Raw genomic sequence first — 25,466 nt, 5'->3', positions numbered from 1 at the left:
TCTAAAACATGTGCATCCCCTTTCAACAAAGCAATAATTACTGCACAGATAACCATGAAGAAACACATATTATAATACAGTTACACATTTGCTAACTATATTTTTAATGTCACCATATGGATGTGTTATTCTGTCATATTTAGCTTGATTCATGATTTTGATAAAAATAACTGATGGTTGTCAGGACTGTATCCTTTTTTTCAGCACTTTTTGAGTCATTTTATTGGGGGCTACATTCCGATGCATTAAAATAAAAACGTTTCTCTACTACAGCTTTGCTCTTGAGTCATAAGAAGGTTTTAACAGCAAATGTTATTATAGATAATATATTAATTGCTTAATTGTCAGATTTGTATATTTAGATTAATTTACTTTGATTGTATTCATCTAAAATGTGATCTCGTTTCTGATTGGCTAAAAATCGAAACGGTTCGAGGTATCAGCGTGCAAAGGGCAGCCAGGTAACCATAGCAGCATCTTTACCCGTTAGCTAAGTTTACTGCTAGTACCAGTTAGCTAGCTTTGAGTAAAGTCTGAAGGACGGAGGATGACCATTTCTGACTTTCTTAAGGTAACTAATGCTTTTAATGTTTCTGTTTCCATTACATGTATTATACATATTTTAAAATATGTATCGTTTTTTTCTTTGGCGCCAACTCAGTTTATCATAGAATGGTTGCATGGAAAAGTTAAGCTTACGTTAGCTTATAGCTACTTGTACTGTAATGCTATATTTTGTATTTTCAATCTGAACATGCAAAAATACTAGAAAATAAAGTTATCAGCTATATGTGGTTAACAACAATTTCCCTCGTTATTGTTTTGTAATTGAAGATTGAAAATACTCAAGTAAAGTACAATAAATGTACTTCGTTACTTTCCACCACTAACTAATAACTCTTTCAGTCATCAGACAAACTGATCTGAATATGGGGATTCTTGTTAACGGCCTCCTTCTTTTAGCTAGTTTTATTCAAAACCATCATTCAGACAGTAAGGTCAAACACAAGTTTGACGTGGAGTGTCTGGATTTAAACAGGAGCCGTTTGTATTTGACTGAAAGATACAAATGTCTGGCATAATTTTAGACTCCAATAGGCTAAACTAATTTTGAGTATTAGTAGTTAGGCGAAAACTGAATAGAGGGCAACTTTTGTAAATATTGTGTTTTTATGTCGAAGTGTATGTCCTGCTGTCTTCATGTGACTTAGGATGTAACTTATCCAATTCCATCCTCTTCACTTAGCTTTGCAAATTATAGCAAGTGATGGCACCAAACGTCCAAATACAGCAATTTATGTGCGTCTCTGACGTTTGAAAGCTGTGACTCCCTGTGCTTAAGCAGAGACAGTGACTATAGTGCCCTCTAGGCAGAGGGTGTGTCACTACCTCACCCTTCCAAAAGCCCCTGTCACCCCTGCATGGTTATCTGTGCTGAGCCTGTCCCCTCTGAGACTGAAGCCAAGGAGAAATAGTTCAAACACATTATCATTGTAAAAAGTATGTTTTATATAGTAATTGTGTGCATTAAATGACCTACAGACTGTATTTTCAGAGGTGTGTTGGGATGGTTTCATGTGCAACAGAATCAATTGAATACATCTTGTGCTCAATCCCACTCCATGGTACAATAGCTGGCTTGCACTTACTGTGGGGGTGGCTGGTTGAAAGTGGCGCAACATCAAGTGCAGTTGCTGTACATTTTTCCATGGGAACGATTTCCCATAGTGAATAAGTCATTTTTCAACTAACTAATGTCTTCTCTGATGCCTCACCTGTTCAAGCTTGGCAGGTATTGTGTACAGAGACCAGGCTGAGCCAGAAAGTACATGAAGGGGGTGCTGGCAGCCCCTACTGTATGTGCTGGAATGTGCCATGGCTTGCTTTTGGGGTGGGACACCATGACCTCAGGCAATAAGATGGGTGGGTGCAACTCTACTCGCATTGAAAAGGAAAGGAGCAGTGAGAGATGAAACGGTTGAGAATAATTTACACAAGCTACAACTGTTAAACAAAAAATGGAGTGTCCAAAGATGCACACCGTGGCTTACATTCACTGTAAAACCACAGAGAGGGAAGGCATGGGTTAAAGATTTGTGTCATCTCTGGTTGAGTTTATGACTTGGACAACTGTCCACTTCTGAGCGCAAATACATTTCCACTTTACTTTTACTTTACATAGGGAGGAGGGAGAGGAGTCGGAGGGGGAATGCTGTTTCTTTAAGAGAGAGGGAGTGAGAGTGAGTGAGAGAGAGAGAGAAAGGGAGGGACCTCTTTGCCCTCCAGAAACCAGGAAGGGAATTGAGTTGATCTGCTGCTGCTTGGTTAGCGCATACGGGGCTTTAAGCTGCACAACAGTGAGAGGGAGAGGAGGAGAGGAGAGGGCTGAGCTAACCCACAACAAGCTTCACCACGGCCATCGCAGGTGAGCTAAAGACACCCTGCCATCCCTGTGCTGTCTGCCCCGGGCCTGGCGGCCAGGGGGGAGCAGGGCAGAGGAGGAGAGGAGAGAGGGAGGAATGAGGGAGGGGGACAGAAAAGAGAGCAGGGTGGGGGGGTTGGCCGGAGAGGAGAGGTGGGTCGCAGCAGTAGTCCCTAGTCAAGGTTCCTCTTTTTTTTAAATCCTGCTAAAGTACTTCCTCTGTATTGCTCTTTACCTCTGGGGAATCTACAGATAAAGTTTATAGGATGTGTTCAAGGCATTAACTTTTCAGGCAGGTGGAAGCACTTAGAGGAGGAGGAGGGGGAAGGGGGGGATGGGGGCTCGAGAGAGAGAAAGAGAGAGAGAGAAGGTGGGGGGTACTGGACGAGGGTTAGGAGAAACAAAAAATAATTGTATTGGACAAGGTATAAGCCATAACAACAACTTTTCGGGACAGTGGCGATTGAAATGCTCAGTGCTGGACAAGTTGTGTGCTGTGTGCGCAGGACATGTTGTAGTGGCATTAGGCTGTTTGTAATAGGAATAAGTCATCATTTAGGTCAGCAGTTTTGAAATGTCACTAGAGTGTGAGTCAATAACGGAATCCACCTCTGATGTTGCTGCTCTGACAGTTGAATTTTATTTTTTTTCATACGAAGCTCGGCCCCGTTTGATGGCTGGTCTGTACTTTAATACCTGGCAGCCTGCTAGCAACATACTGTAGTGTATAATTCAGCCCTGAGTGCTTACGTTAGAGCAGGCTTGGAGATAGTGGGGGTGGAGGGGGCAGAGAGTGCTGGGACTCGTAGTCCACAGCAGGGGCTGTAAAGCAGGGCGAATGAGATTTCAGAACTCTATATCCCAGAGTGCCTTGCCCATGGCCATCCAGGAAAGAGAACAGCTGCCAGCCTATCCCGACAAGGAGGTGTGGTGAGTGAGCAGCTGTCAAGCCAATGAGAGCAAGGGATGCAGCAGTGCCGAGTTGTGGGCTGAAAATGAAGGGGGGGCTGAAGTGGTGGTGGTGGTGCTTTCGGGGCGGGGGACTGGGGGGGGGGGGGGGGGGGGAGTTAGGTGTCTGTTAGTGTAGGATCAGGCAAGGGCTTGCCTGTATGACTAGGGCCACTTGCAAGTTTCCTGTCTGGTAAAGCTCCAGCCCTGCCCAGAGACGGAGGCAGCAGAGCTGGCCAGCAGGCAGGGGAGGCAGATAGGCTGCAGGAAACATTTTATGCCTATTTGGTAAGCACTCCAAAGACATCCACACACGCACATGCACACGCACATGCACATACACACACACACACACACACACACACACACACACACACACACACACACACACACACACACACACACACACACACACACACACACACACACACACACACACACACACACACACACACACACACACACTGTATCTTTGGACTGTGACTGAGAGGAGAAGAGAAGTGAGCAGAGGAAATAAATACCATAGTGTGTTGTGTGTGAAAGAGAGTGAGAGAGATGGGGCTTGATAGAGTTCAGAGTTCTTGACCCACTTGCAGATAAAGGAGGGATCGGCAAATAGGTCAGTGCTGAGTGTAAGGTTCGACACAGAATACTGCTCATAGAAATAGTTTTTGTCATAAAGTTTTCATCCACATCAGAATAACTTCCTAACTAGGGGTATTCATTGTGCCTATAAGTGTTGTTTCCATCCTGTTCTGGCAGAATATCCTTAAATGTTTGTATCTACTGTTGTGATTAAATGGCATTAGTGCTTCCATCTTTAAAAAGATGCTCATTGACAGTTACGCATCCTGTAGGGCTGTTTTTGTGGTGGTAGAGTAATTTCACCCCAAAACATTGCATCAGATGTTTGCTAATGTGGCAGAGAGACCGTGTTTATTACTGACATAGTACAGGTTGGTGTTGAGTAATAGTTTTTTGAGAAACCACAGTAAGTGACACCTTCTTATTGAAGGGAAGAACATGCACCACATCTTGCGACAACTGACTTTCACTAAATTCACTCATGCCAAATGTATGCAGCATTATAATTCAAAACTTAAGCTTAAGTAACTTTGGGATCTATGCTGGACAACTTGATGATTGATTTACATTTTTCCCTGCCACTTTCACAATGGTCAATCTCATGACATCTTTTTTCCCAGTCTACTCCCCCCCTCCTTGCCAACATCTTGTTGATTCTAATCTCGCCTGCCGTGTCCTGCTATCTTGTGGCTCGTGGTTTAAAGACTTCACAGTAACCCTGACTGTCTTTGCTCAATAACCAGATGCATCTTTTTTGGCTTTGCATACTTGTTGAACCCGTTTTTTATACGTGTGGGCGCGGAGAGGGTACAAGAAGAGCCCGGTACATGAAGACGCCCAAGTGCTGGGAAAGTGTTTGGAATGCTTCTAAGAAGCAGGCAGCAGGCAAGGTTGATGCCATTTTTTATTCATTTCAATGTCACAGATTATATTAATTACAGTAAATGTTTTCCTGATGCTACTCTCTAAACCACTTCCTAGGTACTACTATGGAAGAAAACTAGAGTTCATTCAAGTAAATTCCAGCAAGAGGTTAAACTAGGACGCCATATGTTTTTGTGTGTGTGTGTGAGTGTGTGCTAATGTGCATGCATTGCACGCATGCGTGTGTGTCTGTGTTACCAACAATAGACTCCAGGGGAATTGCAGGGGACTTCAGTGGCTGTGGGCAGGCCCAAGACACCACCCATCAATTTGGCGGTGAGGCTGAATACAGTTTGATATTCCTGTATGTTTGTGCCTACACCACTATGGCCTGAAACGAGCAGGTTCAGACAGACTGAGAAGACAGGTTGCGTGATGTCGCCGTGGCAGTTTGGGGCTTTATTCTAGAGTGAAATGTTGGCTGTATACAATGCAATACATGTAACGGTAATGGCATTTGTTCAAAATTATTCATGTGGTAAAATTATGTATTGTGGCCCATATGATGGAATTAAAACTTGAGTTGTTTTGAACTTTATTCCAAACAACATCATATGTTGGCTGCTGTTCTATCAATACTCATTGATGTTAAAACAGTTTGAAAACTTTCATCTGCCTCTCCCTTGGTGAATGCAGCTTCACTTCCCCCTAATGTTTAGTTCCCCTGGTCAGCTGCTCAGTATACCACAGCTTCCAGCCTGGCGAGGCAGACAGACAGACCCCTCTCTGTTGTTTTTCTGTTGTTGTGCCGAAGTCTAGGGGGGAGTAAAGGGGCTTCTTCTGTTCTCTTCTGGGACATTTATTATGGAGAGGCCAACACAACCTGATCAAATTAGTGGGAGAGGAAGAGGCATGTTGTTCAGGGTGGGGATGAAGCTAGACTTACATCTTTACACATTTAGATTTAGATTTACACAATTAGATCATTTCTTTCATGGAAGGTTTTTTCATTTTGATTATACTGTCAAAACACGAGTATGTATAGTAAGTGTAATTGATTGTTATATTGAAATTAAACACTGTAGTGCAGATGTACCAGATCCTGTTTTAATCAAGCCGAAAGGATGGCTGATCAGGAAGCCGATATGTGACCAATTGGACACTGTCTGCATGTTGATTTAGTGAATTGGTTTGGGATGAAACAGGAGAATAGATGGGTGGGTTGCATTGGATGGACCGTGAGCGAGGCACAGGAGGGTGGGTCTAAGATGTTTTGCCTTCTCAGCAAAAGAAAGGGGAAGTGGGCGATGTTGTGGGTACTGTTCAGTGCAGAGATGGAGCAATGATGAGATGAGAGCGACAGATGAGAGGAAGAGAGAGAGAGGGGGTCAGACAGTAGGGACAGAGAGAGCGAGCAAGCAGAGAGCTGGTCATCTGATAACAGAGCGGGTTCTGTTACACGCCTGTCACAGACTCACAGGATGTCCTCCTTTCCCAGTTGGGCTGCACATGCACAAAGTGGTGCATCCTGGGTCCGCTGGAGTTCTGTGTTAGCGCCGTCTGAAGCCATGTGATTTTGTTCCACTTCCTGGTTGGCAGCATGGCAGCGTCAGAGCATGTTACCCAAGCTAAAAGGAACTCAGACCATGGATGTGGTTTTCTTACACTGCAGCTTGTGAAAGCCTACTGTCCGTCCCAAGACATGCGTTATAGGAATCATAACGAATGAAACATCGTCCAAAAGACAATATTTTCCTGACATTAAACTATAAAGTGTATTTAAAGCAGTATAGTTTTATTTGTATTGATATAATAACCTTTACTTATCAAAAGCAAAAGTGATGCAATGTTTGATTGAATGACTTGGTTATGTCGAAACACAGTTGTATTTCTTTGTTTGCAGTAAACCCCCCAACAAGTTAAAATGATTTATTTTTGCTGATAATACTACTAGTTAATTTAGGTTTTCTCAACGGCACTGTAATTGTTTATGCCGTACATTTTAGTGTAGTGGCATTGAACTGCATTACATTAATAATAATATCATATTATCATATAGGAATATTATGTTTCTAATACTGTTTGTCATATGGAGAAGAAAATATTAGATATTTACACTATACTGAAATTCAACACTACAAACTACATATCTAAATGAAAAGAGTTTAATCATCATCTAATTTCTCTATTGTGTGAAATACTATTTTGAAATGTTAAGTCTAATGTATAAATTCACACTGTTGTACTGAATCAACAGTCTTTTATGTTCTAGCCTGTGGCTATACAGTTGATCTAACTGATACAAACAATAAAGAAAATACAAAATAGACATATTTACGACAGCGTGAAAGTTTGCACAAGTCCTTTTCAGCACTTACACTTTTCACTTTTCAAGGCCCCTTGCTATCTCGCATGGCAAACATAGACCTTTATAACATCGTAAAACCCCTGCTTACTTCCTCACATTAAACTTTGCCCCGAGTTGTGGGTGGTTACCTTCCCTCTTATTGAAGCAGGTTACACCAGGTAACTTAATTACCTAGATCTCTCTGGGTTTATCATTGACATCTGAGCCGGATTCCTAGGCCACCATACACTCAGGAGTTATGATTAAGCTTTAGAGTTTAACGCCCTGCCTCGCCCACTACCTTTTCACCTGCTTTGTGTCTCTGTATTGGCTTTGCTTCCTTGTTAGTTTCTAGTGAAAGCTGTCAGGCCGAGACCAGCCTATGCAGTTTTATCAGTCACTTGCCCTCTTCCTGCTTCACTCCCAAAAGGACCAATCAGGTTTCCTTTCACTACCGGCAGCAGTGAATCGCTTGGCTGTGGCACTTGCTCAAAATCCACTCTTCCAAGTAACTGCCACCCCCTCCCCACTCCGATTATCTTGTATTATCTTGGTCCGACCTTGAACCCACTTGATCTGACTGAAGTGAATCCCTTGCAGCAGGACGGGCTTGGCAGGTTTGTTGCCATAGAGCTGAGAAAGTTGGTCAAATGAGGACATGGCAAGAAAGTCAAACAATAAAGAAACGTTCACGGAGGCATAGTCAAAGGGCCGACTCAATTCTTCAACTTGTTTTAATATCCAGATTTCTCAGATGTTTTTAGTTATGTATTTTGCACTTGCTGCTCTTAATACTTACACTTGCATGCATGAACTCCTCATCTGAGTCAAATGTGGAGTAGCCTAAAAACGATTCTCTTGTAAAAGCTAGTAACTTCCCGAGGTGAACGACTGCTCTGTTTTTAAGTGCTAAAGGTGGTACAACCTGTACTCCATTAACATTTATGGGATCAATGATTCAGTTATGTTTGCTCTGATTGCTCTTGCTTGAAGTTTGATTGCTCAGTAGTTTTTAACTGTGAATTCTTTTTTCAGCCAATCCCTGTTTGCATGCCAAAGTCTTTGAAACTGAAAGATCTGAATAAAAGGAGAACATTTGCTTAAACATATACTCAAGTTGTCCCAATATGTTCTCAAGAATGCAAACATTAAGTTCAGTACCAATTGAAATAATTGTGTATTGGTTAATAGTCTAGTTGTAACTATGTTTGCTCTTTGCTTTTCATGAGGTCGATAAAACCTTAAAAAATGTTTAAAAGGCCATCAGGCTTAGGTTTTTACTTTATTGTTTATCTTAGAAACATCTGAGGTTGCACAGGGTTAACAGTTTGTTCCTTTGTATTCAGGAATGACTGGTATGTGTCAGCCAAAGACGGAGATACTTTGAGAGTAGAGATTCTGCAATCCTTAGATCATACATATTGGACATGGTTAAAACAAAACAAAAAACTACTGCAAACATGAGTAAGCAAAGTGGGCGTGACTGGCTAGTAAGAACACACACGGCACAGTCATTTGAAGCAACAGCTAAAAGGAAACTGCTTTACAGGAGACCGGTGTGGGTAGTTTAGTTCCTGAAGTGTAATTTTGATATCTTTCCTTGCTTTGTGTAGATACACGAGAGGGGGTATAGGGGCGTTACGGATGACATGGAGTCGGAGAGGCAGCGATGGGATGGGTTGATCCTCTGTTAAAGCAGTTGTTTGACTTGCAAAGTAGGCCTGGGTGCTCTCTGACTGGGCATTGAGAGAAGCCCTATCCCTGGAAGTGGAACACCAGGTACACGGACAGCTGCGGGGCTGCTTTGTGCTGGGTTGCGGGGCCTTGTCACCCACAGGCATGAATTAATGATAAGGAATGTTTCAAGCCATGAGGAGGTGTCAGGATCAGGTTTGTTCCTCTGTGTTTCCTCTTTCTTAGTTCTCTTTGCGGGGTTATTCGGGGACGTGTGTGTGTGTGTGTGTGTGTGTGTGTGTGTGTGTGTGTGTGTGTGTGTGTGTGTGTGTGTGTGTGTGTGTGTGTGTGTGTGTGTGTGTGTGTGTGTGTGTGTGTGTGTGTGTGTGTGTGTGTGTGTGTGTGTGTGTGTGTGTGTGTGTGTGTGTGTGTGTGTGTGTGTGTGTGTGTGTGTGTGTGTGTGTGTGTGTGTGTGTGTGTGTGTGTGTGTGTGTGTGTGTGTGTGTGTGTGTGTGTGTGTGTGTGTGTGTGTGTGTGGAGAGATAACTCACTACACAAGTTTGCAGCAAAGCCAGGTCTAGTTCAGGTGCTGTGTGTGTTGGAGGAAAGAGGTAGCTCGGGTCTGGATGGGCTCTCAGAGATCTATTTCCTCTGAAGGACGTGACCAGTAGCCTTGCGATTGCCCTTTGTCTTGCTCTTTCTTCCAGCTCCATCTCACTCGGATCTCTCTCCCTCCTGTGCCATCTCTCTTTGTCTTCACCCTCGCCTCCCTCCTCTCTGTATATTCAGATGAGCGCTTGGATAATAAAATGTGCTCATGCCATGTTTGACATTCCGTTTTCATCCGCGCTTTGGGGAAGACATCGGCAGTGTTTGAAGATGCCTGGTGGTGAACTGCGTATCAAAAAACGTATTTTAGTTAAGGCAGATACACAGTAACAATTCAACACTAATCAAACAAGCAACGTTCAATATTTTAAATATACAAACTTTATTTGTATCCTTATGTTTGCTGAAATGAAATCATTGACCTATTTAGAGGATCATAATAAGTTTGAACAAACATCTTCCGCCTCTGGCTTCCCGTTGCTCTCACTCGTGGGCAGACATAGCTGACGTATCCAGATCTCAAGGTGTGGAGGAGTCGAACAAAACGTAGGGGAGGAAAGAACAGGTGAACACGGGTGAACAAGTATGGGAGAGGGGAGAGTCATCCAGGTTAGGCAGGTTTGGTAGTGGGGTGTAACGTACAAACATACGAGGAAGGCTGATCTGAAGGAATGCCATTTGAATGGTTTGCTTTTACAGAGAGCAACACACTCCCCCTCCCCCCCCCCCTCCACGGTCTCACCCCCTGCTGGGTCTCCCTGGCAGATGGAGAGGGTGGTGGTGGTGGGGAGTGGGGTTAGCTGGGGTGGATGTCCTATATGTCTGTGTATGTGCGTGTGTGTTTTGTGCGTTATTGATGTCTCCCTGATGTTCCAGTATTTGCATGTGTGACTGTGTTAATAGAGAAATCAAGGATGGCTTGTTTGGCTGAAACCCCCCTCCCCACTGCGCAGGCCTCAGTCGATCATTTTAATCTCCCCCCACACGTGAGCGAGAGGGGACAGCCTTTCCTGAAACTTGGCACAAGGTACAGGGTGGGGTAACCAGCTCAGACCGGATTGACAACCTCCCTATTTAATACGGTTGCCTCGCAGCTTGTTGCGTGTCCTCTTCCTCCTCTTGTGGAGTTTTTCCACAGGGTATGCTTTGGCAGCCCCCCCCCCCCCTCCCTCCTCTCTTTTCCTCCACCTCTCTCGCTAACCTCCCCAGCTCTCAACTGACACAGAATGAACAAGCTGCACAGTCCATCTCCCAGCATGCACTCTGATCCCCACCGTCCTCTGCCTGTCTGTCCTCCACAACCTCTTACTTGGTTTCTTGCACACACACTCGTAGATTAAGGGTGTAAACAAGGAGACACACATATAAATAATACATAAACATATCCACCTAGTCATTCATCCACCCGACTAGGCTGTGGCCTAGTCATAGAAATGTTTGTCTTGACGGAGACGTGATAATGTCAAGGAAAGACATGAAGGGGAATTTATCAAAATGTGAGGACTATATATATAATGCATAGGAAATGAGTACAGTGATAAACTAGTATAGTACAAGTTAAGTCCAAAACAGAATCACAATTCCAAGAAAGGATTTGTGTTTAAATGTACATAGTGTTCAATAAAACAGCAAAAGCAGATTTCTTGTGCGGCCAAATTGTGCGTCGCTTTAGAGTTTGCTGCTGCAAGGAATTTCGGGAAGACATTTCCTTTTTTTTGGTATAGGATGGTCTAATGTTTCTACCCTCTGCTAAAGCATATAGAAAAGGGAGCATGGAAACACCTGTCATTATCTTTTAGATAATTCAAGATCTTGTCATGACTGCAACCCTAAATACTTATGGGTCAATCAGTTAGTTCTTAACTGAGTGTTAGTTCCTTATTGAGTGACAAAACAACCACAGCCATGTTTCTTTAGCAAGCAACATTCCTGGTCGGATGCATTCAAAGTTATTCTAAGCTACTAGTTATTCAGTGCAACCAGAAACACATTTTTTACATATTGTCACAAAACGTGTTTAACCTGGAAACACCTGTTGTACCATTACCTTTGCTTTAAACCCAGTTCCAAGCATTTGTCATGTGTGGCACTGTGGTGTGGCTGTATGGCTTCGATCCACTTATTTGGGACACTTGCTCCAAACTCTTGAGTCAAGTGAGTGCAATGTTTTGAAATTACAGTTTTTTGCTACTATATTGCGTGAGATCTTCCTTCCAAAAAAGATTAAGTAGTGTTCAACATATCTGGGAACCTCTCACTGTGAAGTTCAGTTTCAGGTCAGGAAAAAATACTTTTTGAAAGCTTAATTGTCAACGTGTGAATGCGAAAATCGGTGAAGAAGTTTCTCTATTGGCAAGATACTTATGAATAAACATAACATGTTTGGGGCAATCATTTGAATTTTTGTATTAACAAAGTCAGTACACAGTTTACTTGGATGAATGTCATTAGCATGACATATAGGATAGAGGAAAGTAAAGCCCTCTGCAAAATGTAAATGGGTCATATTAGGTTGCAGACTAATTATCCATCAACCACCTATATGTATACTGGTATGCTACACTTTCAGGTTATAGCAGGGTGTCATCTATTGCAGTATTTTGTGTTTGCCAGTTGTTGCCTTGATTTTATAGACATTTTTAATCTTTTGTGGTCCCTTCCTTTTTCTCAGTTGTGGCATTTTCTTTTGACATGACATCCATCAACATGCTCATTACCAAATCTGTTTTAGAGCATGTCAAAATACTAATTAGCACAAAACCACATATGACCCGACTTTGATGATTTAGCTAAGCTTCTTCAAAGTCTGTTGATGTGCATTTTGTCTGTACGTTATGGACTGTGCACTAATCTTTACTGAAAGATATAGTTTATACAAGACAATGTATACTACTACCTTTGCGTACTGTTGTTTCTTACTGTAGGACTCCTTTTGTATCATCACCTCATTAGGTTCCTCATCTTTGTGTATGTTAAGGGACGGGCCTCTTTTTAGATCTATAGAATATTACTTATGAGGTGGGGGTCTTACACCCAGGATAATCCTGCTCTGATTAGTTCATACTAATCATAATGAGACTGCTTGTTTTCAAAGGGACTGTTGCTCCAGAGAGCAGCCAGAGCTGTTGATTGTGGAAATACTTTTTGTTGTTATACTCTAGAGTAGGAATGAAGTGTTTTTGTACGGTGAGGTATGAATACTGTTCTGATTGCTTGTTTCATAGTTTAAACGAACAAATATTTATTTTGTCCAAAACACATTTTGTATGATATTTTCTTTTAATATGCCTCCATGTTTTTATTTTGGACAACTAAATTTGAACAGTTAAACAGATGGACTCAATTGGGTCAGTATTCTCTGTATAAACGTCACATTGAAGTAAAATCTTTCCTCTATCAAAGTGTTGTGCGTACTGGTTCTGGAGCATTCCTGTGTGTGTTTCTGACTGTGGTTAATCAATGAATCAATACTTCTCTCTCTTTCTTTATGAAGAATGTCATAAACTGATTTATTATTTCCTCTGTGTCTTCCTCCCTCCATCCCCTCCCTCTATCCAACTCTTCTCTCCGCAGAAAGGCAGACGGACAGACGGCAGGACGGATACACGGGTGGGGGCTGTGCTAGGCGGCTCGGCGGCAGGCTGGTGGAAGATGTCGTCAGGAGCCGGTGGGAGGGGTGGACGGCGGCTCAGAGGGACAGCAAGCAGCGCTGGTGGAGGAGGGAGAGGAGGTGCAGGAGAGGCAGAGGAAGGCCCCGTGGGGATCCCTTTCCCCGAGCACAGCGCAGACATCCTGGGCAGCCTGAACAAGCAGCGGCTTAGCGGCCTGCTGTGCGATGTGCTCCTGGTTTCCCAGGAACTGGAGTTCCCGGCTCACCGCTCCGTCCTGGCGTCCTGCAGCTCCTACTTCCACAAGCTCTTCACTTCAGGAGCCGCCGCTGACCAACAGAACGTCTACAACATCGACTTTGTAGTGGCGGAGGCTCTGGGGGCGCTGCTGGACTTTGCCTACACAGCGACATTGACAGTCAGTCACAGCAGTGTTGCTGACATCCTTGCTGCTGCACGCCTCCTGGAAATCCCACCGGTCCAGGACGTCTGTACACACCTGCTGGACTCCAAAGTGCTCTCCCCGCCGGTACGAGACCTTTTAGAACACATATAACATAAGTGACATGTGTTAAAGTCAAATTTAAGCTTTTGGTTGAAATGAATTTAAAGCACAGATGTGCTGTCATTCAACATTAAGTTCTCTTGCTTCAGCCACTTAGGGAATGAGGTGTCTGCTCATCATACCACCACCTTCATTAAATAGTCAGCATAGTCAAGCTTACATCATGGCCTTTATCAGTCTCTCCCACCGTGCCAAACACACGCCCACAGCCTTTGGGATCAGCACTTTCTCATTCTAAAACAATAGTGTGAATGGAAGGAGAGCGTGCTATAGTGCCAACTACAGACACAGCATATCGCAGCTACACCTCAACATTATCAAGTGGAGCTGTGAAATGCACATGCATGTGCTCATGGCTCAAAGAAACCACTGATTGTGCATCCACTATACACGGATAGGAATCTGCCTTTTATGAGATTTACTGTTGTAGATTTAGGGTTTTTGTTGTCAGCCTTCACCTTAGCGACCAGAAGCTCTATAGCTCGTCATTCAGTCTGTCTACAAACATTCACCACCCTTAAGCAGCAGCAATGTGCCCTTGTTTTTATTTTGTAGTTATTTATTTTCTAAATAAGTACTGTACTTTTGTTTCCACCTTACTTTTTTTTCTTTGAACTTTTCTGACTTTATATTTCACCTGTACTCACTCTCTATGTTCCCTGTCATATTTGACTAGGCGGGCAGTGAGCGAAGAGATGAAGATGAAGAGGAGGAGGGGAAGGGCAGAGGAGGCAGGGAGCAGGGGAACCGGGTTCGGGCCCAGGAGTTCCTGGAGTTTTACCTGAGAGGGGCCCACTGGAGCAGCAGCTGCAGCACGCCAGAGCTCAGGGACCTGCCCACACATCTGCACTTTAACCACGGTAACGGAGGGACCCCCAGCAACGGGGCTCCTGCTGTCCTCGGCAAGTACTACTCCCCCCTGGCCCTCGCCTTGGCCCATGCCCCCACACAGGAGCAAGACGAAGAAGACGACGAGGAAGATGAGGAAGATGAGGACGGGGAGGCGGTGCAGGGCAACGGAGCAGGCCTGGGGTCAGCTTACTACCCTCCATCCCAAAACGGCCACGTTCACCTCCCCCCTGAGTCTAGGCTGGGGCAGGAGCCAGAGATGGAGGATGGGAGCAGGGACGCGTTGGCGAGGGACAGGGGGTCTGCAAGTGCCCTCCTGCAGCAGATGATGGACTCCATCGAGAGGCAGAAGGATCGCGCAACTACGGGGGAGGAACAGGGAGATGGGGACGACCCAGACATGGAATTTTACTTGAATTATTTTAACAGCACGCAGCACGAGGATCCGGTTTCTGCTGCTGTATCACAGGGAGTGCCGCCGCTCTGGTTATCACGGGGCAGAACAAGCCAAGACAGAGCAGGAGGAGGAGAGAGGGGGGTGGGAGAGAGAGACAGCGGGGGCGCAGGAGGAGGAGGAGGAGGAGGCGAGAGGAAGATGCGCTCTAAGGCCTTCCAGAAATGTCCCATATGCTCCAAGGTCATTCAAGGAGCAGGCAAGCTGCCCCGCCACATCCGAACGCACACGGGAGAGAAACCTTATGAATGCGCCATCTGCAAAGTGCGCTTTACCAGGTAAGCCCAATTAATGAAGCGACTACCCCCGTGTCACATGTACTAAAAGTCTGGGACTTGGCACTGTAGACAAATCGCCCAGCAGTGGGAAACACCACCAGGACAGGGGTATTAGTGCTAACCAACTTAGGAGCATTAAGGAGAGGAGGCAGTGAGAATCCAAGTGTTTACCTTGGTCCATGGACTGACCGAGTGTCCTTAAACAGGTTTTTACAATCTCACATAGTAGCCAAATCCAGAATGACACGTAGAATATTCCAGCTTTGAGGGAGGGTCATATGGTTATACAAGTCTGTTTTATTGTGACGGCGTTCATGGCAAAGTCCTGTAACGTTAAACGTAGGGGTCCTATAAAAGAAGGGTGAGCCATGGTAGTGTTATCTAGTGAAGGGCTGCTATAAAGTGCTGTGTTCTGATACAGGGGGGGGGGGGTTACAGGCCATGGATGGTGCTCTTGGTGTTCCAATGTAATAATTTGAACTTTTGATCTTTGGTTATGTTGATTATCGCCCACGGCAGAGTAGATACACCACACCCCTCCTCTCTCTTTTACCCCTCTAATAAAATCTGCCATGTGCCGCTCAGAAAGATGGGGCTAGTCTACAGCAGGGGAATTCAGTGCACTTGGTTTCCCTGTATTCAGAAGTGTGACCTTTTCCTTGAAATCATTCCTTAAATTAATTAATCAGTGGACTTGTGCTTGAAATAGATGCAGTTGCCTAGAAATACCCAGAACCTCTGCTGGCATGGCAGGTAGGGAAGACCAATCTGAATTTGCCTTCTAGCTAAATTCGACCTGCAATGGGACGGGGTATTGTAATCTTAATCCTGTTTGATCAGGGTTAAGAGTGTCTCTCGCACGATAATAAATCACTCCTGTCCTTTAAATAATTCACCTGCCGCTTTTTTCCCAAGGCTTTGGCCTGTGGGTAGTCATGTGTGTGTTCCTCCTGTACATATTGCTTTTTTATTTTTTAGATTTGGGGCACCATTTGTATAGATCAGTAAGAGTCGCAGTGGGTTTGTTTGTGTGACAGCTAATCCACTTACTGTGTGTGTGTGTGTGTGTGTGTGTGTGTGTGTGTGTGTGTGTGTGTGTGTGTGTGTGTGTGTGTGTGTGTGTGTGTGTGTGTGTGTGTGTGTGTGTGTGTGTGTGTGTGTGTGTGTGTGTGTGTGTGTGTGTGTGTGTGTGTGTGTGTGTGTGTGTGTGTGTGTGTGTGTGTGTGTGTGTGTGTGTGTGTGTGTGTGTGTGTGTGTGTGTGTGTGTGTGTGGAGTTGTCTTAACTACGCTTGTTTGTTTAGGAGCCCTCTGTCCTCAGTGCAGAAGGGTTAGACGATTAAAGAGCTCAGGAGCTGGAGAGATAGTAAGGGCTAAAGGGGGGAGGGAGGGACAAGAGTCACATCAAGGCCAAGGCAGCCTGATAATAGCGGGCAGCAGTGTACCATCACAAAGTAAAACATGTTCCAGGGTGTAATGATATCAATTTACAGTTACAAAGTCAAGTGCTTTGTTTTGACTAGTGATGGACTTGTAAAGTAAGTGTTGGACTGAGAAGTGACAACTGCTCTAATACAAAATGCAATCAAATGAAAGCTTGTGAGGAAAGAACTAGGCTGAGAAATTGAGACTCATCTATATTTCAGCTGTCCTCCAAGATAAACGACAAGTTTTCCAAATTATGGCAAAAATCATAATCTCGATTATTTGGGTCAATAATTGATATCACGATTATTAAAAACGATTATCCATTTACTTTGAAAACATCAATTTATTGAAAAAGAAAAAGGTGTAGTATGTTTTTTAACTGTTGATTACCCTGAACTTTAAGTATAACTCAATTGAAAAACCAATACAATTTTTTGTAAATAAATAATAATACAAAATAATTATCGATTATGTGGTTTTCATAATCGTTGCAAGCCAAAATCGTAATTGAGATTAAAATACGATAAATTGAGCAGCCCTACTTTGGCTACACTGAAATCCTTTTTTTATATTCACAAAACGTTTTTTTTTTTGTTATCTCTCAATTGATATAGTTTCATCCTAAAAGAGAAGTTAAAAGACATTTTTTTTAAATGCAAACTGACACAGTGCACGTTGAGCTTTCTCCTCAGTCCACAGTTGGCTCTTGTGTGCAGTTACTAAGATAAAGATGTAACGTTTATGGCTTCTCCTCAGTTCGCCTGGCTGCCCTCACAGAATAATCCACATTGGAAGACATCCAGAAGATGGCTGTTTAATAGGAAATAAAACTATCCAAAGCAGATTAAGTTCACGACAGTATGTGGATATGAGAATGAATAATAATTTGGGAGTTAATTATGTATTTGATAAGAAATGACGTGTCCTGATAAGTACCTGAGTGTTTTAGATTCAGCACTGAGTTTGAGCTGATCCTCTACTGCATTGTAATTAGTTGTATTTGTATTCTGATGGGATTTTGTTTATAATTTCCCCAGGCAGGACAAGCTCAAGGTTCATATGAGGAAGCACACAGGAGAGAAGCCTTACCTGTGTACGCAATGTGGAGCCGCCTTTGCTCACAACTACGACCTGAAGAACCACATGCGCGTGCACACCGGCCTGCGCCCCTATCAGTGCTCCAGCTGCTTTAAGACTTTCGTCCGCTCGGATCACCTGCACCGCCACCTCAAGAAGGACGGCTGCAACGGCATCCCTTCTCGCCGAGGTCGGAAGCCTCGGGTGAGAGACCCCGGGCTCCTCGACGCCCCCCCGAGCCTGCCCAGCCCCGGGTCCGACACGAGCCCCGGGCCGTGCGCCATCAGGGAACGGCGGAGCTCGGAGGCATCGTCAGCGGCAGAGATGGAGGGGGCTGCCGAAGCCCACGCACACAGTCCTCAACTGGAGGAGGAGGCCGGGCCCTGAGGCTGCAGGGGCCACAAGGACACTGCTGGACACCGTCACTCTGCACTGCCTGTGAGACAGGCCAGTGAACAGAGAGGAGTAAAAAAACATGCTAAGGCAAACTTTAAAAAAAAAAAACAACAACTAACTATTCCTCTATAAACCAAATCAGGGTGTCACAAAAATTCTAATCTTTATATTTCTTTCTCCTTTCACTTTAGGAAATGGAATAGACTTGCAAGCACTTGAGTCGGTTTATCTGTTAAAGAGCAAAGAACGCTTCAATTCATGCACCCATCACGTCCACTTTCTGGGCCATTTCATTCTTTCTAATATTAAGGTTTTTGTACATTGGGATATGTGCTTAGGCAAACGTATGATAGCTCAAAAGAAACTCTGAGCAACTATGCAGTTGATTTCAATTTGTATTGGTTTTGTCCTCACGGCCTTCAAGCTCTAAGCAAGGTGTCTATGAAGCTCCTTCTGGCTGCTGTACGGGTGAAGCGAGGACAAACCCTCCCAGTGAAAACAACTCTTTTTCTATTCTTTTGCAGGTGTGAAATGTACAGTTACCATAGAAACAACATTGCCACAAAATGGCATATGCAAGGAAAGCTCACCACAATTTTGATGCAACAGTTTTCTCTCTTTAAATGTTCCAGAAAGAATCAGACAAGGGGTTTGATTGAAGTGTTACTTACTCTATAAAATGCGTTTTAAGAATCTATGTTTTGTTATTTTGAAAAACAAATTCATATTGAGTCAAATCCACTTTAACGGGGGCTCTTCAATTGCAGGCCTAGGGGAAACGAGGGGTGGAGGGTTTGTGTTTTTAAAGCACTACCATGGTCTTATGTATCTGTCGGATTGACTCCGTTGCCTCTTATCCCTCACAAACCTGCAATTTCAGCATTTCTGTTTTCCCTTTTTGATTTTGTCTTAATTTAGTTTGGGTCGTTGTTCCTTTCTGTTGACTGCTTTGGGTACTTGACACTTTATAATTGTATGCATGTATATACAGCAGGTGGTGATATGACATTGGTCCCCTCTTAATGCTGAGGTGTACTTAACAATCGGGTTTTTCCTCTTAGGCTTGATGTCATATTTCTCACGGAGTGAAGCTTGTGGGTGAACGAAAAAAACCAACCTGTATGAATGTCTGATGAGAAAAACCATTGAATCACCTATTTGTCCTAAACTTAAAACACTTGACTTGTACACTTCCTGCCCAAAGGACGAGGAGGTCGGATGAATGAATGTGCACTTCTTTCGGATTGTGTCCTTGTGTGACAAGGCGCGGGTAGCATTTAACCAAGCGCAGGTTAAAGGAATGGCAGGGAGCCCGAGCGAGAGAATGACAAAGAGTACGAAGAAGAGATAGATGAGCACCTTTTTTTCTATGTTTGCACAGCTTTACTAAAGATATCCAGCAGAGCGAGAGAGAGGTATATTTAAAGGAAGAGGGCTGGTGTGAGAGGAGGTATATGTATCATGCTTATTCCAGTCCTATGTGCCCTAGGGACCACACAACCGTGAGGCAACCTGTATGATGAAGAGAGCAATAAATACCTGTCCAAGTTGGGAGGCCAAATAGGAGCGCAGCTGCAGCTGGATGATGGGGGAGGGGAGCAAGGGAAGGGGAGGGGGATCTCACAATGTCTGTTGCATTCCAAAAAAATAATCTCCCCCAGCTCAGCCACGTTTCCAGGCGGGAGGGGATCAAATCAAGCCTTTTCTCTCCCTCTGTAGTCCTCTAATGCCCCCGAACTAGCCTGGAGGGGATATTATTATATTAGAGCCTGGTGTTACTGTGGGGAGGACGCCTGGTGCTGGCAGTTTAGTGTGGGAGTGTGTGTGTTTGTATGTTCTGTGTGTTTGTGTACATGTGTGTGCGTGGCAGCCGGGGTCGCTGTGGCCACATCATCACTGTGTGAGTCAGCCACGGCCTGTTCAAACATGCACCCTGAGCTGCCAGCCCCAATGCACTTTCTCTGTCACACACATGTTCACACACACTCAGATACTCAGCTCACTTGGTCCAGGTATCCCGTGGAGAAGGGGAAAACACCAGAGCTGACATATCGGTTTGAATATTGTAAGTGACTCCATACAGCTGGATTTGTTAGTCTTAAAATATCTAAAGTTGTGTTTTTGTATAACCCCCCCCACCCCCACCGCCCTGTCATTTCTGCAGTATAAATCGGTCCCTTGCACCTTAATTGAAAAGACGGTTATGAATGCACTTTGTTACTGAGGGGGCACTATTTCAACCAAACGGGTACTTTGAAGCAAAGCAGTTGCAAATGAGATAAGTCCTTTCTTCTGTCTGTCGAGGTGAAGTTGAGCTCCTTCACTGGTTTTGATCAGGTTTTGATGACAAGCTGCCAAACTCAATTTAAAACAGAGATCAGAGCTCTCATAAAGAGTTGTTCTGATTCACACATGTTGGGTTTTGTGACCTTGAGAAAAGACTAAACCACGTAAGTGATAGCACTTGAAATCTAATAAGTTGTCTTTCTGTCTTAGGAAAGGAAGGGGACAGAAGCAGAAGAAGAAAGAGCACTGTGTGTGTGTGTGTGTGTGTCTGTGTGTGTGTGTGTGTTGGCATGCATTTGAGTTGTGTGCATGTGCTGCTGGCTGGCAGGCAGGAGGGTCTCGGGACAAGCTTGGATAAACAAACGTTGCGTCTGCCCCATCTGTTCAACAGCTCCTCTCATAACTACACGTGTTCTCAGAGGAACCGCAGTGATAATAGGTGCACGGTTCCACAGAAGCAAAACGACCATACTGTAAAAACAACTCAATGGACAATTGCTTGTTTACATCACGGCTCTCTTGGTTCAGATTTGAAAAACGCTTTGTTCACCCTTGTTGGTCATCGTCAGTGGTTGGCCAGGCCTTGAGAGTCTTAGTTTCTATTTCGGTTCTCCGTTATGATTAAGGAGGGGTTCATTAGCGCACAGTTTGACTCCTATAGGCAGACAATGCTAGCTCTATGTGATATTTATGTAATAAATGGACCGCTTAAACCAACTTTGTCTTGATGTGGCAGAAAATAAAACCTGTTAGCAATCTTAAACATTGGTTTCTTTGTACTTAAAAAAAAGTCTTATGTGTTTTGTTAATTAACCAAAGCCCTCAATCTTAGTCCACTGTAGATAAGTCTAATGTATCCAGCCTCCCTGACTAAGTGACACACAGAAGCCCTCCTCTTGAATGCATATGCAGAAGTGTGTGTGAAATCATACAGATATTGACTTGAGTTAGCTTTCTCTCGCTCTTTCTCTCCTTGTGGACAGTAGAATCAGAGGTTTAAAGATGTATAGTTTATTTCTGTCCGTCTACACTTAAAATAACGTGTTGTGCTACTTTTTTTTCTAACAATTGTACATGGCTGCGTGTGTGTGTGTGTATGCGTGTGTGTGTGTTGGGGTCATGGTTTTGGGTTGCTGTGCCAGGAGGGTTGGGGAAATGGGTGCTTGGGTGGGGTTATGGATATAAAGCCTGATAGCACTGGAAATGGTGCTTTAGCTGAGAGAGCAAACGTTTGCACTAATGTTTAATGTCCTTATCCTGCGTATGGGAGAAGGGCAGGAGACCTCAGAAAGCCTGCGAGTTTCCATGAGCACAGAGCAGTGTGGTTAATACTCAATGGTCTCATGGAGTCCATGCAACCCCTCCATAGAAATAATCATGTACAGTATATTAAGAGATATACAGACGTCCAACAAATACCAAAGGAGAAGAAATGGCTTGCGTTGAAGTCATTGGACATTTTAAGCTACTATCTAATGTTGGATTTATAGAGTTTTATTGTTAGATCTGAAGGCTCTTGAAAAGAGAACTTCTGATGGACACTATGGTGTGATAACAGCAACAAATGTTTGCTGTTCATGTTAAGAAATATTCCAAATATACAACATTTAGGCACTTAGAAAGTAGCGAAGCCTCTCCGAAATCCATTTTAAATATTTAATTGTGTCCTGGTCTGAAGGCTGAGACGTACTGTTTGAAGGTGCCACAGATATGGAATCAAGTTCATTTAAGAGATGGGATTTTATCAAGTTCATGTTCAGTCAAATGATGAGAAATGATATGAAATGATAATGAAATATATTGTTATTGTTAAACACTGTTATTTTGATTCTTGCTGAAATGTTCAGTTTACTTCTGGAAAAAGGTTGAATTGAATTCAAATGTTCTAACGTTGAAGCAGACTGGGACTCCGTGGCCTTGTCTGAGCAGCACTAAGCTTTTTTTTTAATTTCATTTCTTGTTTCCAGACAGTTGTATTGTGCAGTTTGGGGCTGAGGCTAACTCCCACCAGGTGGACGCTGCAAACGTCAAGGGCCACAGTGTGCCTTACGTGGGCAGGAACCGACAGAACTCACAACTTAATTTCATTTCTTTGTTTCCATAAACAAAAAACTTTTCTTCCGACATATTAAAACCAAAATGCTGATTGGCTTGGAACTCAAATTGATCATGTATCTGTTTAAGCTTTACTTGAATAAATAAATATGAACATCCACCTCTTCAGAGCTCAGTCTCTGTCAGCCTCTATGGATCCTCCTGGTGGGCCCCCTGCCTCGGCCCCTCACTAAGGTTACTCTGACCCAGGCTCCACTGACACACTCTCTGAACTTTAATGCAAGTGTTTTTCCAAATTGACCTTGTTATGTTTGTCCTATGCTGTTATCAAAGAGTTTGGGGGAATCTATCTGAGAAGGCCATAAAACAAAGACGACCAACAACAACTATGATAACTGTAAATAATCAAGCGAAGCAGGGCGGGGTGACTGTTAACATTCAGATTCGTGGCGGCAGACGGGGGACTATTTGCTTTGCTTCGTCATTTTCGTGTGTTTTCCATCAGGCTCTTGATGCACAGCGAGCTGAGCGCAGCATATGCAGTGCGGCACTATGCGCAGCGAGGCTCTGGCACTTACACAGACAGCCCTGGGTCCTTCAGAGAGGCAGGCTGCTGTCTGTTGGCTGCTCTCGGCCGGGTGGGGACAGTTTGCACTTGGAGTCTCTCGGTCTCTGGGGGATACAAAGGTTGGCATACAGGGAGGAGGATTAAATACGGGTGGTAGGGGAAAGCTGGATGTTGTTTTTCAGGGATGAGGTTAGAAAGCCCAGGTGACGGACTATTTGCTGAGCAATCGTCCTCTTAGCTGGTAGGAATGCATGGCCACAATATGATAAGAATTGTAACCCAAAGGAGGTCACCACAGATTCACAGAATGCTGCTGATCTCTTTTGTCTCTATGTAAGTACTACTCAGGTGGAAAATACACTGCTATGCATTGGGTCTCAATGTTTGCTAAGTTCATGGTATGTCTAATCAACCCTCCAAGTTACTTCTCTGTTTCCCTTTCATGTTCACCAATATTTACCATAATAGTTCCCAGAAAGATGAGAGCAGGAACAGCTCCCCCATTGTAAAGTGGCTGTGACCAGCCTATTTCTCCATCTAATATTGATCCAGTGGATTGTTTGTTGGAGGGAAGGAAGGCACTGGAGATTCACTCTAAGTCAGTAACATTTCTGAAAAGAGATGGGGTTGGGAAAGCACGGGGGAGAGTATGTTCTGCTTCTCTCTTCTCCGCTCGCTCCCCCTCTCTCCGGACTCAGAGTCTACATCTTTGCTGCAGACCGGCCTTTGATCAGAGATCACACGTCCTCAGCAGGGGAGTCTACGGGAGATAAAGGGGGGAGAGGGTGAGCTATAGTTTCAGTCACCTAAACTCATTTAGGATACATTCCATAGCTTCATACTGTGATTCCAGCATTGGAGTTTTTGGCAGGTGTGAAGGATGTGTGTTGCAGACGGCAAGAAAACACGGTCAACATTTTAAGTTGGCTGTTTCAGTCTGCCTGTCGAGCCTCACTCTCCCTCCGACATGTAGACAGACAGTCAAGAGGCCCCCCAGTGTACCGCTATCCAACTGCCTTTTTAAGCTTCTGCGATTGTAACAAAAGGCACTTTTGCGAAAGGCCATCCTGAAATGTGTGTGCTTTTATTTGATGGTTATCACTATTGTTATTTTGTTTTACCTGTTGATGTCTTTTTTTTTTTTTTTCTCTGGCAATGATTATTTAAATGAAAAAAGAAAAACAATTTGATGAAAATGTGAAAAAAAAATGAAAAAAGTAGAATATTTGGTATTGGAGGTGGTTTTCAAGCTGCCACCTCGTCTGGACATAAACAACACTTCTCTGTTAAAGTACCAACATACCTGTTTATATGCAGCTTATTGCATAGTCACACCAAGGTTGGGGGGGGGGTACTGGACAGATCTCCCCTCACCTGCTCTGCTTATCGTCTCAGCTCTTGTTGGGAGAAAGGTCATTTGATCTCATTTTGGGAGACTCCTTTTCTTGAAAAGAAACCTGTATAACAGTTGCAAAGCTTTCTGAGAAGGCTAGCTGTGCTGAATGTTAAACATGCAGTGTGTATCCACTGCAGAACCTTTTTGTCTGCAATAATTCCCTGTGTGTAGTTAGAGGCTGGATCTGGTATCCATATAGCGCTTAAATGATTATGAAAGACGGATAAAATGGCCAAAAGACCATCATGCACTTTTGCAAATCAGTACGAAAATGTTTTTGGCCTTTGTCAAATCAAGATGATCTCAGTTAGAAGAATATTGTTGATCATGATAAACATTTAATAAATCCATTTGGTAAATTGTGTGACTTGGGAGAGATACTATTTATAATAGATTGATGTGTAACTGTGATTATCATGATAATCCTTTACAGAGGGATATTCTTTCTGATGTACATTTGAAAATGGCAGAATGTGTCCCATCCTCTAAAAGCAGGACATGAATCACAAACGCACACAATCACACCCGGAAGGAAGCGGCCGCTCCACTTGTCTCTGTGTGCTTAAACTTTATGTTGCACATGTGACCACACCCGGCTCTGTGTATCACAACAAGTGCGTCCCAGAGGCAGAGCACCTGCTGTGGCATCACTAATCGAATGGAGCGCGGCCAGAGAGTGCAGAGGCCGCTTTCTTCCCCATGTGATTCAGTGGTGTTTACTTTTTAAATAAGCCCCTTTCTCTTCACAAACGTCTTTTTTCTTTTCTTAGCGTAGCAGTCTGTCGGTCCATATCTGTTGGAAGCTGCAGGGGAGGGGGGCGGGGTGGGATATTGGTGATTTCTTTTTTGGGAGAATTTGCACTTTTTGGCAATGAAAATATATTGTATTGTATATGAGACCACTAAATCCACACAGTCTAAACCATATAATTCCATTTTGTGTCATTTTTTTTGTTTTGTTCTGTTCTTCTTTTTTTTAATATATCCAAAAATGTCTGGCATCTGGTTGTCTGGTTTAAAGAATATACATCTTTCTATTAAAAACAATGGTTGCAAACA

General features: G+C 43.8%; 1 protein-coding gene across 4 annotated transcripts; it reads left to right on the top strand.

Moving 5' to 3' along the window:
• Positions 1–419: 419 nt before the first annotated feature.
• zbtb7a (zinc finger and BTB domain containing 7a) lies at positions 420–25,466 on the top strand. Of its 4 annotated transcripts, none has more exons than XM_079646567.1 (5): positions 533–571; positions 5,087–5,155; positions 13,023–13,586; positions 14,299–15,203; positions 17,667–25,466. In XM_079646567.1, exons 1-5 carry the CDS (start codon positions 548–550, stop codon positions 18,091–18,093), a joined length of 1,989 nt encoding a protein of 662 aa, XP_079502693.1. In that variant the 5' UTR covers positions 533–547; the 3' UTR covers positions 18,094–25,466. The 4 variants fall into 4 exon arrangements, with proteins under 4 accessions (XP_079502694.1, XP_079502693.1, XP_079502695.1 ...); XM_079646566.1 differs by lacking the exon at positions 533–571 and adding an exon at positions 3,719–4,845; XM_079646568.1 differs by lacking the exon at positions 5,087–5,155 and having other exon boundaries at positions 420–571.

This window comes from Notothenia rossii, assembly GCF_949606895.1.
Source record: "Notothenia rossii genome assembly, chromosome: 1".
NCBI lineage: Eukaryota > Metazoa > Chordata > Actinopteri > Perciformes > Nototheniidae > Notothenia > Notothenia rossii.
The sequence above is the reverse complement of the archived record's forward strand: the minus strand, read 5'-3'. Positions and strand labels throughout refer to the sequence as shown.

Bases quoted from the DNA above. Each gene is read 5' to 3' on its own strand.
- zbtb7a (XM_079646566.1), top strand. From the start codon at position 4,699: ATGCATCTTTTTTGGCTTTGCATACTTGTTGAACCCGTTTTTTATACG. The intron at 13,587-14,298 runs GTACGAGACCTT...ATATTTGACTAG, and splicing joins CCAAAGTGCTCTCCCCGCCG to GCGGGCAGTGAGCGAAGAGA. The intron at 15,204-17,666 runs GTAAGCCCAATT...TAATTTCCCCAG, and splicing joins TGCAAAGTGCGCTTTACCAG to GCAGGACAAGCTCAAGGTTC.